The sequence below is a fragment of the Squalius cephalus genome (assembly GCF_949319135.1).
Source record: "Squalius cephalus genome assembly, chromosome: 23".
Classification (NCBI taxonomy): Eukaryota; Metazoa; Chordata; class Actinopteri; order Cypriniformes; family Leuciscidae; genus Squalius; species Squalius cephalus.
The window spans coordinates 30,929,191-30,948,520 of NC_137144.1; the positions used below are offsets into that span (position 1 = coordinate 30,929,191).

Genomic DNA, 19,330 nt, shown 5'->3' on the forward strand with positions numbered 1-19,330 from the left:
ACGCATGCGCGAGAACTGAGATTACAATAAATAAAAAACAAACAAGCAAAAATAAGGATAAAACATGGCACAAATACAAATAAACAGGACAATGTGTGTTTCACAATAAGTAAGATATTTTGACCAGGTGAGTTTTGAGTATGGATTTGAATTCTGTGAGCGAGTTAATATTCCTAATGTGAGGCGGAAGAGAGTTCCAGAGTTTGGGTGCAGAGCAGCAGAAGGCTCTGCTCCCCATGGTACTGAGGCGGACAGAGGGAACAGAAAGATGGGTGGAAGAAGAGGATCTGAGAGAGCGGGACGGGGTGACAACATGAAGGAGATCTGATATGTAAGGAGGAGCGAGGTTATGAATGGCCTTATAGGTGAGCAGGAGAATTTTGAACTCAATTCTGTGTTGAACTGGTAGCCAGTGTAGTTGTTGAAGAATAGGCGAGATGTGGTGGGAAAAGGGAGTTTTAGTTATAACACGTGCTGCTGAATTCTGAACCAACTGGAACTTACGAAGGGTTTTGTGAGGTAGGCCAAAAAGAAGAGAATTACAGTACTCAATGCGCGATGTAACCAGGCTGTGAACAAGGATGGAAGCAGAGTAAATGGTAAGGGAGGGTCGGAGATGGTTGATATTACGGAGATGGAAATAAGCTGACCGTGTGATGCTATTAATGTGAGATTGACGGCTGGGAGTAAAACTGAGTGCAGCCTGATGGGTATAACTGAAACCAATGAAAAGAGGTGTTAACAATGCCGATGGAGGATAACCTATGGAGGAGGATGGAATGAGAAATTGTATCAAAAGCCGCACTCAGATCAAGGAGAACCAGGATGGATAATAAACCAGAATCAGCTGCAATGAGAAGATCATTAGTTATTTTAAGGAGGGCAGTTTCTGTGCTATGGAGTGGACGGAAACCAGACTGGAAGGGTTCATAGAGGGAGTTGTGGGTGAGGTGAGTGTGGAGCTGGGCAGCAACTATTTTTTCTAAAACTTTGGAGATGAAGGGTAGATTAGAAATGGGACAAAAATTATTAAAAATGTTTGGATCTGAACCAGGCTTTTTAAGTATTGGAGTGACTGCAGCAGTTTTGAAAAGGGAAGGAACAATACCGGTGGTAAGAGATGCATGTATGATGATGGAGATAAGGGAGAGCAGAGAGGGGAGGCAAGATTTGACCAGATTAGTGGGAAGGGGGTCTAACAGACAGGTAGAAGGCTTTGGCTTACGGATTGTTTCTGCGATTTCAGAGGGACTGGGAAGTTGGAAGATGGATAATAATTGTGATGGTTGGGGAGGATCATATAAAGATGTGGGAAGAATATTTGGATTGATATGACGATGAATGTTATGAATCTTATCATTAAAAAATAACAGGAGGGCATTACAAGTGGCAGTGGAATACATATGTGAAGGAAGGTAGTCTGGTGGCTGGTGAATCTTATTGAGTATGGAGTACAGTGACTTAGTGTTGCCTCTATTGGAGTTAATTAAACCAGAGTAGTAATGTGATTTGGTTTGTACGATTGAGTCCTTATAGTGAGCCATATGAGCTTTATGCATTTCTTTATGAATAGTAAGACCAGTTTTTCTGTAGAGGCGCTCAAGCAGTCTGGATTTAGTTTTCAGAATCCGGAGTTGAGGGGTGAACCAGGGAGCAGACTGAGTGAAAGAGACGGAACAAATTTTAACTGGAGCAAGGGAGTTTAGAATGAGAGCTAATTAATCATTATAGTGAGCAACCAGAGGGTATCAGGGTTAACCCCCTGAGGTCGGCGGTATCGCCGGCGATACCAGCTCGCTTTTTTTTTATCAGTGTAAAAGAAACTCATAAATACTCTGTTGACTTTGATTTTCCATAGGAGTTTCATACATCAATCGATTCTGTTAAATGTGTATTATTTTGTATACTCTTTTTATTCTGTATACTCACAATAAAAACAAAGTGTTGTGCTTTTTGCCAAATTAAGAAAAATAATCACGGAGCGAGTTCTGCCTTCTCTCTGTCCGTGTAGTCCATTCTGAAACGCGTCCGAAAATGAATCATAACTCAGCGAATACTTCTCACACAGGCACGTGATATATGTCTTTATGAAGCTTGAAATCTCTTCTTTTAAATGAAGTAATTAATAAAAAAAACAAATGTTTTCAACTCATGTAATCCGTTTGAAAGCAAGGAGAGGTACCGTTTTTTCCTTCTGCCTAATTATCTCTATAATGAACTGAGGCCGCCCCGCCCCCGGCGCTATTGACATGGTAAATAGTTTAGGTAATCTATGCTTCGCACCCGCCCCCCGATCAATGCCTTGAAAACACGAAGTTTCATCAGATCAGATTCACTGATAGTTCATCGCGTTTAGAGAGGATGGCGCGTTTCTCCGGTAAAGACGCTCTTCAGATGATTCTGGACAGCGAGGAATAACTCACCTTGGCTTTTCCTCAGAGGAAGATTGTAACTCAGACGAACGGCAGCATTTTCAAGAGCGAATTGATCACGCCGAGTAAACACTGAGTTTTCACATGAGTAAATACGTGAACTCAAGTGGTCTAGTGGTAGAACATTTGCCTAGCGTGTCAGAGGTTCTGAGTTCGAATCCGCACTCATATACTTTTTTTTTTTTGTCAAATCAGATTATGTTTATCAGTGGTTGTATATCAGGCCTCTGCCTGATATACAACCACACATGTTTGTGTGTATTTTGTTTTGTAATTTCACTGGAACGAAAAGAGAGTCTCCACAACGGATTGAAGCGTGCGTCCGAGTGAAGACTGCGCGAGCCTAAAACAAACACAGTATCCGCGTCTGACTCGCGTCTGAATTTATATTCCTTATAATAAAAATGAAAGACCTATGTTACAGACATATGAAAGACAACATTTCGTTGATTAGTTTTGGATAGATTATACATTTTTACTGTAAAATATCTGCCACCTCAAATAAGCTTTTATTTGCCAATTTTTTTGTCAAAAATAATCAAATAATCAATCAAATCCTTAACTTTGAAATATGTATGATAAAATGTATACTTTAGTTTGTACAAAGAAAGATTACACTTGAATTGTTGTTTATTTAAATATTTACAAGGTAGATGTAAACAAACTATTAAAAGGTAAATATAAGCCTTTTCTTTAAATAATTTTTATTGTGTTTTATTAGTGACAAATTTGGGGAGAGGATAAATATTCCAAAACTGAAAATACAGTATGAGAATTAACTGCACAATTACATGTTTTCCTTGGCTATTATAGGCCAAATTGCAAGCACAATATGTGGAAAAATAAAAAAAGAATTGAGATGCTTCCAACTGTTGCTCTTGCATTCTTGTGGCTCAGTGACTCACCTGAATGAATGGCTAATTAAGTATGCGGTCCTCAGGTGTGAACCACTACATATGCATGATCGACGTCGACGCCCACTCGAATATTGCCTTTCCAAACAGAAAGTGCTTTGCAAAATTCAAATCAATGTATTGTGTTATGTGAAGGATTAGGCAGGGTGATTTTCACATAATTTTGAAGAAAAAACACTAGGCGATGACATCCATTAGACAAAAGTCTTATTGGCACATATTTAGTGTGTGTTTTGTGGTCTTATTTCAGAAACTTTAGTTTTTAGTTTTTTCAATAACCACGCATAAACATTATTCTCTCAAAAATGCAGACATGTACATTCTTGTTGCTCACATATTATGGTAGCCCTGTTTGTGCTAAATAGTGTGTAATTTTTTTTTTGCCATTACTATGTTTTATAAGCAACTGAAAAAAGCACAAATGTCAGGGCATGTCAGAACATCTCAAGGACCCCAAAAACACCTCAGACCCCAGAGGGTTAATGTCCTTGATATTCCTAAAGGAAATAGACCGGGTTGGTTTGGTTGAGGAGAGCTGAAGTATGACACTAAAAGAAATGAAGAAGTGATCAGTGATAAGAAGATCATCAACTGCACAGTTAAGAGGAGTAAGTCCAGAGCAGCACAGTAAATCCAGGCAGTGGCCTTTGGAATGAGTTGCACAGTTAATGTATTGATTAAATCCAAAGCTGTCCAGACAGGATGAGAAGTCTTTAGTGAGAAGAAGATTACTATTGTCCAAATGTATGTTAAAGTCCCCAAGCACTATTACATTTGATGAGAGTGTAGATAGGTGAGTGAGTAATGTTGAGAATTCAAGCAAAAAGTCCTTGTGTGGCTTAGGGGGACGATAGACTGATGTGATGATCGTTGGGGTTGGTCCGTGTAATTTAAAAACCAAACACTCAAAAGAATTAAAATCAGGAACAGACACTGGCAAGACTTTCCACTTCTCGTGATGAATTATCGCGAGACCTCCTCCGCGAGAACCGCGTGGTTTGCAAAGGTAAACAAACCCCGGAGGAGTAGCGTCATTAACTTGGGAAAAGTCATTTGGCTGTTGCCAAGTTTCAGATAAACACATGAAGTCAAGATAACGATCTTTGATAAGATCGTGGATGAAACGACCCTTTCCAGTGAGAGAGCGGATATTGAGGAAGCCAAAGTTGACGGTAGTGTTGCCACATCCATTAGTGGTGTTAGCTAACCTGGCTAGGCTGGCCAACGAGGAATGATCAGCTGCCCGGCTGGAATTCCTATGAGGACGACGGCGAGAAGTGGACCAAAAGGATTTAATTGCAGTGGAGTTTTCATAGTGAAGGTTCCTACGTGACCCGCGGTGGATGTATCTCCGGCGGAAAAGATGAGCGCGCTGTCCGGATCGAGGTGCAGTGAAGCCGGTCGAGATCCAGGTAGGTGGCGGATCCAGAGGAGCTCGGCGGCTGTGTACTGGTGCAGACCAGCAACAGGTTGGTGAAGGACTATTGATAGAGTCCAGATGAGTGCAGACCAAACGTGAATAGCGTTGGTCCACATAGTAAGCAGTTACAGAAGCAAAGCAGAGTAGAAGCCGGAGGTAAATACGTGTTCACTCACGGTAAAGCAAAATAAACTAAGTGTTAATGGTTGGATGAGTGAAAATCCACAGTCCAGTATTACAAGTAGACAATCAAAACATTAAAACTTTAAAAATTCACCGGTGAATAGCGGCAACTAGGTGCGCCAGCGTGCACTCAAACCGGAAGGCCAATATGGCCAATATTACATAGCCTACAGCGCGCGTCTTCTTCCTCTGCTTATAAACAGACCGTTTTGCTCTTCCGGCAATGTCGGGACGTCATCTAGTACAGTAGATGGCGGTAATACTCATAAGGAGTGAACAGCCAGTAACAAGTAGTAGAAGAAGAAGAACGCCGTGATCTCAGTTCTCGCGCATGCGTCCTGGCGCTCCCGTGAACTCTCGTCAGAGGCCCACATTGAAGAACACTAATAGTTGGATAAAGTCGTTATTTTTGTTGTTTTTCCGCACAAAAAGTATTGTCGTCGCATGATAAACTTAATGTAGAGCCACTGTAGTCACTTGGACTATTTTAACGATGTTTTTAATAACTATTCTGGGCCGGCGAGTTTGGGTCCCTCTGAAAGCCTAAAGTGAAAAATCTGTCAGATTTCATCAAAAATATCTTAATTTGTGATCCGAAGATGAACGAAAGACTTACATGGTTGGAACAACATGAGGGTGAGTAATTACTGACAGAATTTTCATTTTTTGGGTGAACTAACCCTTTAACCCTTTCATGCATAGTGGTCACTACAGTGGACAGCTATTAAAAAAGCATTTTTTTCTATTTGCACGGGATTTGATGGCATAGTTGCACATCATCCTCTTCATTGGACCCTGGTTCATCATCCTATACATTCCAACCAGGTGGCAAGCCATTGTGTTTCGATTTTTTCCCCCTCCAAACCAAGATGGCCAATAGTCAGTCAGAAATGCCAAGTTGCTCCAGAATATCCACCCATTCCTTCTATCCTAGGAGACTCTTGTAGGTAAAAAAAAATATATAGCAGCATCAAACGACATCTAATGAGTCCTATCACAGTTACATTTTCAAAGTTTTGATTTTAGATTGGGAGAAAATTATGATTAATCATCTGTCCACTATAGTGGACGTCATGCATCAATGGCTATTTTTCAGCTATAATTCATACTTATACTGTGAATGTTGTTTTTGAAAATACTTAAATTTGCTGTAACTTATTTTGACTGTAAATTAATGTATTTGTATTATTAGAATGTAATTTTCACTGACATCAAAAAAGTAATGTGATTACATAATGTATGTGACTTGTAATGCATTACTTTACTTGTTAGATCAAAAAGTAATCTGATTACGTAATGCATGTTACTAATACATTACCCCAACACTGCTCATTTCAGATGAGATTGAAAACACCTGAACGCTAGGTTTTCTCAGAAGAGAGCTATGCTAGAAATTTGTCCATCTTGAACATAATCAGAATTATCAGCTAATAAGGGTAAATAGCTTCATTATTCATAGGTGTGGTTGGGCAGTAACGTGAAATAAACCAATCAGAGCGTCATCTCATATTCCCTTTAAGAGCAGGCGCGCTTGTTCCATGGCGGGTTGATATTATAACGGCAGATTTGCCAGGAGCGGTTCACAGCCGAGGAGAGCGACGTTCTCGTCAGGGACGTTGGGGATGGAGAAACACACCCAAATTAACTTCGGTTAAACAGGTGCATGATAATTTTGGGTAAATGTGTAAGCTAGATGTATGCTTTTATAATAAACTATCTATCTATCTATCTATCTATCTATCTATCTATCTATCTATCATAATAATGTAGGCTATGATTGGCAAAAATGAAAACTGCTGCGTCTGTGTGTAGATGAGAGAATCAAAGTGTATGCGCGTTGTGCACACGCTACATTGATTATGGCCAAGCATGCGCCCTTAAAATAGCATACGAATAACATGCGCAACGCGCCACTGACTTTAAACTGTTTTTTTTTTTGTCAATGGCGGAATTGTTTTCTAAACCTGCAAAATAGCATGAAGGAAAGTTTGCGCCGGAACATGCCTCCTCTTTGCGCTGAACCGGCCCCACGAGCACAAGTGTATTTCTTAGTTAACCGACGTGCTTCTGTGGAGGGAAAAGTCCGCTGTGCGTGGGTGCAAAATAGGAATGATACACGCGTCGTTGTACAAAGTCAATTGCGCTGGGTGCAAGATAGGGCCCTATAACTTTTATGTGATTGTTTGTTTAATCAACATTAACCAAGTTTTCTTTAATTAATAGTAAAATTATTACTTTATAACCTTATAATGCAGTTTCAACTCCACCAAATCTTTCTTTGTTTCATTACTGTACAGCAAATGTCAATAGCTCTTGTTTTGATTTTTCATGTTTGATGTAGGCTTATTTGGAAATTACCATAGTTGTAGTATTTCATCCTTACTGTTAATTGACATCAGCTTCACTTACCTTTGCGCCACCTGGTGGTCATATCGCGAACAACTTTGAAATGGGACTGGCTTATTTTTCTTGCAGTGGTAATAGGCATTCTGGTTGACTACCAACTGTACAGTCATATAAAATGTGTGTGTCTGTCTTTAGTGAAGCTATGTAATAAAAGTGATGTGTGTGTCAGGTTTTGTTTACATTTGTATATACAAAACAAGGGTGGTAAAAGCTGAAATCATATTTACTTTGTTTAGTGCTGTTTTTTTTAACTGGTTTTCTCTGACTCACAGGTTGAGATCTTGTCGTATCAGAGACAGAGGTTGTGCTGTTCTGAGTTCAGCTCTGAGATCAAACCCGTCTCATCTGAGAGAGCTGGACCTGAGTGAGAATAAAATTACAGATTCAGGAGTGAAGCAGCTTTCAGATCTACTAAAACACCCTCGGTGTAAACTGGAGAAACTGGGGTGAGTCATTATTCTGCTGCTGATTGATTTAAGAAACACTCAGTGACTTTAAGGTAATGTACATTTGTGTAGCCCAGGTGGGAATCTGTTAGAGGTTTTAGATCTAAGGGGGACGAGAAGCGGAAGGAGAGGCAGAGAATGCACGAGATAGAAATGAAGACAGTTGTGGGATGTCGGCGAGACAACTCTCTGGAAAGTGTGAATTGTGTGTAAAAATGTATGCATTATAGTTCATCTCAAGGATATTAGAGTGGACTTTGAACTGAGTTACTGCTGGCTAAGCGTGACAGCGAAGTTCGAGTTTATTTAAAGTGCGTCATAGACATGCACAGACGAACTACTGGCGGCGAGCCAGTACATTCGGAGTGAACTGTCTATGGTCGCGTTTGTTGTGAAGGAGAACGACAACGAATGTTATTTCGGAGACTTTGGTGACTGGAGTCCCGTGCACTGCTGAACAGAGCGAGATATCGTGTTGGTAAGCGTCCGAGCCGCTGGATGAATGGCAAACTGCTGACGGCTGTTGAGTGCGACGGTGAGATGGATTCCGGTTCGGAGCCTAATGGACTGTGACCAATCGTGATTTAATAGATCCAAATCTTCAGCAAAGGTACCCAAATTTTTTTTTTTTTTTTTTGGCTCAATTGAGTGAAGCGGCCGTGTGTTTTTGGCCTCTACGAACCCAAGCAGCGGAACAGGCCTGCAACAGAAACTAAGGGGTATTTAAAGTATTATTTGCCGGCTTAGGAGGTTATTCTATTTGTTTGAAAACTTTTATTTGTCTCCTTGATTTTATTGATTGTTGATTCACATGTGAATTTCATTTGAAAGAGAAAAGGACACACATTTTTTTGTCTTGACAGAAGCTTTATTGAAAAGAATAACACAGTATCAAAGATATTTTTTGTTTGTTTGTTTACCCAGTATTGACAGATAATTCATTTTAATTAATTAAATTTAATTTGGAGTTAATTCTTTGTATTGTGTTGAATTACATTTAATTTTCCCTTTTGATTTGAAGTAAAATAGATAGCAGCACAAATTAAACTAAACCCATCATACTAAAGAACTTGGGCTTAACCCATAAAAATTCCCATTGGCAGGAAGGGGGAGTTACATTTGCATAAACATTATGTGACAGAAATTACATTTACATACAACATAACAGAAAGGTAAATCCCCAAGTCTCTCCTTCATTTGTTCATTCATTCATGCACTAGATGTCCAACAGAAGTCTTCTTAAATTCATCCTGTGCTCATATTACACAGGCATATTTAATCACCTATTTTACACATTTACACAATCCTGTGAATGCTGTCCATGTAAGAAATCGTCTCGGTTACGTATGTAACCCTCGTTTCCTGAGTGGGAACGGAGACGTTACGTCGGATGACGACAAATGGGGTTTCGCTTAGAAAGCCTATCATCTTCGAGTATATAAAAACGAGCCAATGGCAATGAAATGCCATGGGTCTGCGGAATTTGCAAAGCGTAACTCCGCCCTACCCTGGGGGTATATAAGGAAGTGCGCGAGCAACATGCAGATATGTCTTCGCTGAGGAGCCGAGACTGAACTCAAGCGTTCCAGCGGTACAGCGGAAGTGGCAGGGAGACGTAACGTCTCCATTCCCACTCAGGGAACGAGGGTTACATACGTAACCGAGGCGTTCCCTTTCGTTGTCACTCCGAGTTACGTCGGATGACGACGAATGGGGTTCCCAGTGTAATCACATCACCTCTCGACTGTCTTCCAGTGCCCTGCGTAAGTCTGAGCTCCCTGTCGTGAGACTGGCACGGACGAAGGACTACTACTTAACACAGGAATACCAAGGTACACTGGGAAGCATATCTCAGTGGAAATATGCAATCATGCCCAACCCGAAGGGGGGGACTTAGAATACACATATGACCCCGAAGGGCTGCATACGGAATAACACTGGGGTGTCCAGCCGCAGGTGGAATATTTCAACCCCAGGGGTGGCAAGGTGGCTTGCCAAGGGAAAGACACATGCTCAGAGAGGCTTACAGTGGAAATACACATGTGGGGGTCGCCCAGGGGGGGGAACCATGCACATGGAGGCACATAGCCAAGCGCGAAAGCTGCCAGTGGCATAACTCTGGCGTTGACGTCGACAGTGCTGGAGGAGACTCAGGGCTTATTAGGCTCACCTGAGGAAATATCGCACGTATCCCGTCCGTGGAGAGGAATGGCGAGCAAGCGAAGACACCTGAGCAGAATCTATTACCGGCTAGTTGAAGCGAGTACATGAGAAGAAACTGGCTCAATTCTGAGATTGTAGAATCTCGCAAAAGTGTTGGGTGTCGCCCAGCCTGCAGCTCTGCAGATGTCTGTTAGCGAGGCGCCATGCGCTAGAGCTCAAGAGGATGCCACACTCCGGGTGGAGTGGGCCGTCACACCAAGGGGGCATGGTCGACCTTGCTGCTGGTAAGCCAAAGCAATGGCGTCCACTATCCAGTGAGACAACCTTTGCTTGGAGAGAGCCTTTCCCTTCAGCTTCCCACCATGACAGACAAAGAGCTGGTCTGAGGTCCTGAAACACTGCGTTCTGTCTACGTAAGCACGGAGGGCGCGTACTGGACAGAGCAGTGCCAAGGCTGGGTCTGCCTCCTCCAAGGGCAGCGCTTGCAGGTTCACCACCTGGTCCCGGAAGGGAGTGGTGGGAACCTTGGGCACATATCCAGGCCGGGGTCTCAGGATCATGTGAGAGTTAGCCGGCCCGAATTCCAGGCACGCTTCGTCAACCGAAAATGCCTGCAGGTCCCCTATCCTCTTGATGGAGGCCAATGCAACCAGGAGCGCTGTCTTCATTGACAGGAACTTAAGCTCAACTGATTGCAGAGGCTCAAAGGGAGCACTCTGCAGGGCAGTTAAAACCACTGAGAGGTCCCAAGAGGGAACGAGAGGAGGGCAAGGAGGATTTAGTCTCCTCGCTCCTCTCAGGAACCTGATGATCAGGTCGTGCTTTCCCAGAGACTTACCATCAACTGCGTCGTGATGTGCGGCAATAGCGGCAACATACACTTTCAGGGTGGAGGGAGACAGCCTTCGCTCCAACCCTTCTTGCAGGAAGGAAAGCACGACACTGATCGGGCATTTCGTGGGTTCTTGATGTTTAGAAGAACACCAGCTGACGAAGAGGTTCCACTTCAACGCATAGACATGTCTCGTGGACGATGCTCTAGCGGAAGTGATGGTAGCCACCACCGCTGGTGGTAGGGTACTCAAACCTACCTCCTCCTGTCCAGGAGCCACACGTGGAGGTTCCAAAGATCGGGACGAGGGTGCCAAAGGGTGCCCCGTCCCTGAGAAAGCAGGTCCTTCCTCAGAGGAATTGGCCAGGGAAGTGCTGTCACGAGGAGTACTAGTTCTGGGAACCAGGTGCGGTTGTGCCAATACGGGGCAACCAAAATGACCTGCTCCTCGTCCTCCCTGATCTTGCGCAAAGTCTGCGCAAGAAGGCTCACTGGGGGAAACGCATACTTGCGTAGGCCCCGCGGCCAGCTGTGCGCCAGTGCATCCGTGCCGAGCGTGCCCTCGGACAGGGAATAAAACAGGTTGCAGTGGGACGAGTCGTGGGAGGCAAACAGATCTACCTGTGCGTCCCCGAACTGATCCCAAATCAGCTGGACCGACTGGGGATGGAGTCGCCATCCTCCAGCGAGAGGCCGAACTCGAGACAGCTCGTCAGCCGCCTGGTTCAGGTGTCCCGGGATATAAATGGCTCGAAGCGACCTCAGATGCTTCTGACTCCATATGAGGAGGTGGCGGGCGAGTTGCGACATACGGCGGAAGCGTAGACCACCTTGACGGTTGATGTACGCTACTGTGGCGGTATTGTCTGATCGGACTGGTACGTGTTGACCCTTGAGCAACGCCCGGAAGTGGTGCAGGGCAAGGCGTACGGCCAGCAACTCGAGGCAATTGACATGCCAAAGGCGCTGAGGTCCTGTCCAGGAGCCCGCGGCAGCATGTCCATTGCACATGGCACCCCAGCCCATGGTGGAGGCATCTGTTGATACAACAACATGCCTGGAAGCTCGTTCTTAGGGCACTCCGGCCCGTAGAAAATTGAGGTTCGACCACGGGGTGAAGGTCTGACGGCAGGTCGGAGTCACTGGGACTCGGAGCGTGCCGTGTTGCCATGCCCACCTCGGGATTCGATCGCGAAGCCAAAGCTAAAGCGGTCTCATATGAAGCAATCCGAGCGGCGTTGCTGCGGATGCCATATGCCCCAGGAGCCTCTGAAAATGTTTCAGTGGGACCGCACTCTTGCCCTCGAACTGACAAAGACAAGTCAGCAGTGACTGCGCGCGCTCGCTCGTAAGCTGCGCGCACATGGCGACCGAGTCGATTTCCATACCGAGAAAAGAGATCCTCTGCACGGGGCAGAGTTTGCTCTTCTCCCAGTTGACCCGAAGGCCCAGACGAGCTAGGTGCCGGAGCACAAGGTCCCTGTCTTCGCAAACCTGGTCTCGAGAGTGAGCTAGGATCAGCCAGTCGTCGAGATAATTCAGGATGCGAACCCCGTGTTCTCGTAGGGGAACAAGGGTTGCCTCGCTGACCTTCGTAAAGACGCGAGGAGACAGGGCTAGCCCGAAAGGGAGAACCGCGAACTGGTATGCCCGCCCCTCGAAAGCAAACCGAAGAAACGGTCTGTGTCGAGGAAGAATGGAGACATGAAAGTAGGCGTCCTTCAGGTCGATCGCTGCAAACGAATCCTGCGGCCGTACGCATTCGAAAAGGCGTTTGGCCATGAGCATCTTGAACGGCAGCCTGTGAAGGGAGCGGTTCAAGACGCGCAGGTCCAGGATAGGTCGTAACCCACCGGATTTCTTCGGTACAATGAAGTAGGGGCTGTAGAAGCCGGACCTCATTTCGGCTGGAGGGACAGTCTCGATCGCACCCTTCGCCAGTAGGGTGGCGACCTCCGCTCTCATGACAGGGGCATTGCCACCGACCATAGTGAAGCGGGGTGGAGACCACGCGAACTGAATTGCGTAGCCAAGCCTGATGGTTCTCGCGACCCAGCGGGACAGTCTGGGGAGCTCTAGCCAGGCCCCCAGAAACTGCGCCAGCGGGGTCATACGAACCACAGACGTACCCTCGGTGGTGCAGTGAGGCAGAATGACCGGCCCAGGCGAGGGTGGCATAGCGGCCCTGTGCGGGGGCGCGGTCATTTGCCGCATCCTGCCAGAGGAGGCCAGGGGAGGACCAGCGTCCCATGGGGGCGTGCTCTGGCAGGGGACTGGTGACAGAGGGGGTTGAGAGGGGCGTGGCCCGTGGGCGGCGTATGCTGTCATCCGCGAACTCTGTGTGCTCAGAGATGAGTGTGTCAGTTCTGTCTTTAACCACATTAGGGTGCTGCCCGTCGAGGGACGAGCAGCGGGAATGGGAAAACCAAGGATTCTCCCCCGGCCCTCCACCGGGGGAAGGAGCGGCCCTGCTACCGTCTCCTGCACAGAACTGGATCTCATCTCTGAGCAGCCACCCTCAGGAACGTCGCTTGGCCTGGCGTTTAGCAGGGCGCGGGGCTGGAGGGGGCTGTGACGCCTTCCTGCGGCTTCCTCCACGACGCGACCCGGGAGCAGTGGACTGCTGGGGCTGATCGGGAGGGGCGGGAGCCGCAGGAGGGCGTCCCCGGAGCAGCGGGCCGCCAGGGCAGGACGTGTTTTAGAGCCTCAGTCTGCTTCTGCGCAGTCGAGAACTGCTGGGCAAAGTCCTCGACTGCTCCGCCGAAGAGGCCAGCCTGGGATATGGGGGTGTCGAGGAACCGGGTCCGCTCAGCCTCCCGCATATCAGCCAGGTTGAGCCACAGGTGTCGCTCCTGGACCACACAGGTGGACATCACCTGACCCAGGGAGCGTGTGGTCACCTTCGTCGCAAGTCAGAGGACTGTACTGCGGTCACATTCGGAACACTCGCGGGTTGCACGGAGGTAGAGGGGGGTGTGGAGTAGAGTTCTCAACGGGCCTGAAAATTAAAACCCGACCCGACCCGGCCCGTGGCTTTTAAAGCCCGGCCCGATGTAACCCAAAACATCAACATGACTTATCAGCCCGAACCCGGCCCGCGGCCCGACGCGGCCGTTTTTTTTTTGTTTTTTGTTTTTTCTCATACACGTATTATCATGACCAGCAGACGGGAATTCAAATCAACCTTTAATGTTCACGTCTTTTAACAATACAAACAATACAAACAACTGAAACAATAAACTTTAAATATATAAATAGGCTATATAATGCCTTAAATAAAATCTTCACACAATAATAAATAAAAAGAACTCAAACATGTACCCAACCAGCGGGCGGGCTACGTTTCACACCACACAATTTTTGAAGAGTTTTGAAACATAATCGTATGCTTATAAGGCATCATGGAGGAACAGTAGTGCGTCCACAGTGGATGGACTGAGGCGTGTTCTCCTCTCTTCAATGGTACGGCCAGCCGCACTGAATACCCTCTCGCTGCTGCTGCTGGCCGGCACACAGAGCACCTGCCGTGCCAACTGAGACAGTTTGGGATACACGGTGCTGTTGGTCTTCCACCAGCCCAGCAGGTCCTGATCGTCGGTCATTGTTGGCCTTTGGCGGACGTAACTGTCAACCTCATCCTCTACTGATTCGGTCTCCCCGACCCCAAATACATTTTCCCATTCATCAAAGCGCGGTGTTTTCTTTGCAGCGGGTGCCGGTGCTGCTGCCGACAATGAAGCACTCGTCTCCTGGCTCGCTTCACCTGGGCCCTCGGGTACCGGTTGCTGTGCAGCTGACAGGCGGGACTTGACATATTGTTGCACATTTTCCCTTTGGTCAGTGGGCAGCATCCGCAACTGATTAAATTTCGGCCACAGGAATGTTGCAGCTTTGTGGAGATCAGTGACAGACTTGGCCATTTTTTCCTGCAACCAGTGCGCATGGCGTTGACGCACAGCCGCCAGCTGGGCAGTATCATTGGCATTTTGCTGGCAGTGGTGTCGAAGTCGCTCTACCCATAGCAGCGCAAGATGCAGTGTGGGATATTTGTCTCCCTCCAGTTCACGCTGAGCATCATAAAAGGGCTTCAAAAATGACACCAGCATGCCAAAAGTGTCGGGGGTTATTTTTTCAATCCTGTCACTCTCTCCACGTGCTTCCAGTTTGTCCTGCAGCTCCGCGTAAATGTCACTGATGGATTTAAGGGTCAAATACACAGTGCTGAAGCGTGTATCTACCATCTGCAGGATGGTCTTTGAGAGCTGCGCTGTCATTCCCGACTGCTTTACATATCTATAGAGACAATAAGAGAGCGTGCTGCTGTTACACAAATGAGTAGCCTAGTGATAATCATCAAACACAAACTAAAGACTCAGATTTTACATTACCTATTATATTATATTATTATATATGACTGTCTTATACATGTTTTTTTTTCCTCTCCATGACAAATTTTTTGACTGATGCGACATACTCCAGAGCGACTTATAATAATAATAATAATAATAATAACTTTATTCAGGACTCAAAATGGAAGGTCCATAGTACAGGTTTAAAAAAAAAATAATTATAGATATAGATTTAGGTTATAATAGGATACTAATAATATTATAAGATACTTTACCTGACAAGCGCCTTTGATGCTGTCACTGTTTCAGCAAAGTCAGGGGCCACCTGCATCAGTGCGTCATTATCAAGTCCATGGCGAAGGACAGTGTTGAGGACGTGGTCCATGCAGTCAAGTCTTGTGTATGACCTGAGAGCATTAATTACATTTGCTCCCTGGTCTGTAACCCAAACAATGTCTTTTAAAGACAGTGGGTCGAACCCGAACTTGGTGACCAAGAGCTTGACCAGCTCCCTCTTGATGTTATCGCCCGTTTTTTTCTCATCCACGGGAAACATTGCCGTGGTCAGATTCTTTCCGATCAATTCAAAATCTTCTGTAACATAGTGGCACGTTATTGACAGATAGTGAATCTTTCTGAAGTCGTCTGTCCACATATCTGTAGACATTCCCACTTTTCCTCCTTTGTTCAGGATCTCTTTCACCTGCTTCGCAAGCTCTTCTCTTTTTTCCTCTGCCAAATTCCGACAGTGTGTTGCTACTGTGTTGGGAGATGGGAGGACAGAGCTTGCAGCAACTCTGCCATGTGTTGCACCAACATTTATGAGTTCCTGTGCAAGTTCTAAGAAGCCGTCTCCTTGAACAAAATAAAATGGCCTAATGTCCTTGGCGCACATGTAAACACATTTTTCTGTTACTGCCTGTTTTGTTTTAAGGGGGACATTTTTGGCAAGGAACTTCGTCATTGATTGCTGCTGCTGCGTCGTGGTGGTGGTCGAATCATGCCCACAGTTTAATGTATGGCGGCTCAGGCTGGACGACCCTGTTTTTTTGCTGTCATATTTCATCAGCACCTTGCATTTTGAGCATTGCACATAACCTGTTGAATTTCCATTAGAATCCAGCACCACTCCAAACACTTTCCAGACCTCTGATTTTCCCACTCCTCGACTGGCGACGGTGAATTCACCTGCGGCAAGTTTTCTTTTCACCAACGGCAACTCCATCTTCTTCGTCCAGGCTAAAGGCGTGCACGCAGCGGCGTCAGGTGGTCTGACCCCGCGAGCCGCGATGCACGTTGCACGCAGCAGAACCCGTTGAGAACTCTAGTGTGGAGCGTGGAATAGTCGGCGCTTGGTTCCACACCGTCACCCTCAGGTCACCCTGGCCGCCAGCCGAAGTACCAGCTCTTGTGGAGCTCGTAGATCAGGGTGCGGATGAGGGGACTCTACTATACAGATCATTGAGTCTCGACCGTAACCGTGCGATGGGCATGTTCCCACAGTGGGAACATGACTCATCCACAAACGCTGCCTTAGCGTGCTCGACACCCAGACACACAAGGCAGAGATTGTGCCCATCAGAATCAGAAACAAATAGACCGCAACCAGAAGTACACGGGCGAGGCATCTTTAAAAAGACGTGCACCGTGTAAGCTCTTTTAGAAAGGAGATTTCTCCGCAAATGTTGAAGCGACCAGGGAGAGAACACACACACACTGGCAAATCACTGCACAGATAAGCAGGGAATGTGCACTCGCTGGAACTCGCTGTCACACCAACACCTGGAGAGAGGCTCGTCTCGAAGAGAAACAGTGATGAAAACTCAGAATTGGCTGTGGAGTGAAGTAATCAACTTGGCTCCTCAGCGAAGACATATCTGCATGTTGCTCGCGCACTTCCTTATATACCCCCAGGGTAGGGCGGAGTTACGCTATGCAAATTCCGCAGACCCATGGCATTTCATTGCCATTGGCTCGTTTTTATATACTCGAAGATGATAGGCTTTCTAAGCGAAACCCCATTCGTCGTCATCCGACGTAACTCGGAGTGACAACGAAAGGGAACTGATTTATTTCTCTCTCTGTATTTTATTATGTATTTACTTGTTCTAGAGTTAAACTGTGGTTTATTCGTCACACAGGGGATCAGTAGCATATGCTACTATGCTGTTTTATGGTGAAGAAAAGAGAAAAAAACTAAATTCTCTATTTTAGCTGTATTCTGAATACAGTTAACAGTTACGGTTTTCTCTGACTCACAGGTTGAGATCTTGTCGTATCAGAGACAGAGGTTGTGCTGATCTGAGTTCAGCTCTGAGATCTAATTCATCACTCAGAGAGCTGGACCTGAGTGAGAACATCATTACACATTCAGGAGTGAAGCAGCTTTCAGCTCTACTAAAATACCCTCGGTGTAAACTGGAGAAATTGTGGTGAGTCATTATTCTGCTGCTGTATGATTGATTTAAGAAACACTCACAGAGGAAAGAAGTTTTATACCTGACAACCAAAAAGAGAAAACACACATCTCTAACTAAAACAACTTCTAGTTGTTTTGATCGCAGTTGTATTCTTGAGGATGTACAGACAGACGCATTTAAAATATAAATTAAGCATTTGCGATTTAGCTTTCTAATTTTTGCTTGCAGTGCTTGTGTGTTTAAAGCTCAGATTATTTAACAGTTTTTAAAATAAATAATAATTAATTGTTTGGTGAACAAAGACTTTTTTCCTTGTTTTTTTTTTTTACTATCTCTCACAGGCTGAAGAAATCCTAATCAACTTTGATTCCTAATGTCCTGAAGAGACTGTCAGAGTGTCTGACTGAAGATCTGGAGATTCAGTTTGGAAAACTTATAATCAATGATATGCGTGTGCTCGTATGATCTGCATGTGTGAACTTTTGAAAATTTTGGTTTTGTTTTAAGATGTAATCTCAGAATTTGTGTTAAATACCTTAGTATACTTAGTCTTAACAATTACAATTAACTTTTAAAAATTAACTCAATTAACAATTAACTCAAAAGAAATCAACATCAGTTGGATAAAGTTCACATTTTAAAATATTTCTCAGATGTACAAATGTTTGCCTGTGAAAATACATTATACATGATACATGAAAATGCAATTAATTAAAATAGATTTTTGATTTATGGTGCTTTTCACAGAACAGACTGTCAAGTAAAGTCACCTTTATTTATATAGCGGAAAATAATGCAACAAAGACAGGAAGAGATTATTTTTCTTGCATATTTTTCAGCTGATTTTATAATGTGGTTATATACAATTTGTTGATTAAATATATATAAAGTATTATATATATAAATTAGGGCCGGGACTCGATTAAAAAAATTTATCTAATTAATTAGAGGCTTTGTAATTAATTAATCGAAATTAATCGCATTTTAATCGCATATAAATTAGGGCTGTCAATCAATTAAAAATAATTGTGTTGAACATGTTATTGAAATAATGTTTAAATGGTGAGCATTGAAATAATTGTGCCTAGCAAATAATCAATACAATACAATTGAACATTATTAAATTATTGAACATTATTAAATTATACATTTAATATTAAACATTAAATTATAAACATTATTTACACTTGCTTTACAGGTTTTTAACATTAGCCTACTTCGAAAATGCTGCAATTTAAAGTTTGAGATGTTTTTCATCTGTTTTAGAAAGTACGCTATTTTTAGACTTTTGTTTTTTCAGAATAAAACTTGTTTTACAATCTTGAGCATGTGTTATATTTTTATTAAATGTGTTTAATTAAGCCATTGCTGCAAGTAATTTGACAGTTAACAATATTTTAGTGGACAGTTAATGACAAATTCAGTCAGCATTTTCATGACTCATTATCCCATGATGAAGACGGTGAAACAACGTCACGATATCAACGTTGATTCAATTTGCAAAACCGAAGCATAATTCAACATTGGTTCAACGTCGACATACAATCTTTATTCACCCATATTGAAAGAAGAGACGGTGAAACATCGTCACGAAATCAACAATGAAACAACGTAACGACATCAACAGTGAAACAACGTCACGATTTCAACGTTGATTCGTTTTGCACTATCGAAACATAATCCAACATTGATTCGACCTTGGTCCCTTACGTTCACCGGTGAATCAACGTTGAAATGCCGGCTGTTTTTTATATGTAAATGTTCT

At 44.5% G+C, this 19,330-nt stretch overlaps 1 protein-coding gene across 1 annotated transcript in view; it reads left to right on the forward strand.

The window, feature by feature from the left end:
- The window catches only part of LOC307151539 (NACHT, LRR and PYD domains-containing protein 12-like), a 51,118-nt gene extending 32,844 nt beyond the window's left edge, over positions 1 to 18,274 (forward strand). The window contains exons 9-11 of the mRNA XM_079859640.1: positions 7,628 to 7,801; positions 17,407 to 17,577; positions 17,907 to 18,274. Coding sequence (XP_079715766.1) covers positions 7,628 to 7,801; positions 17,407 to 17,577; positions 17,907 to 17,922 — 361 coding nt within the window. The 3' untranslated portion in view covers positions 17,923 to 18,274. The remainder of the gene's footprint in view (positions 1 to 7,627; positions 7,802 to 17,406; positions 17,578 to 17,906) is intronic.
- The last annotated feature ends 1,056 nt before the right edge of the window (positions 18,275 to 19,330 follow it).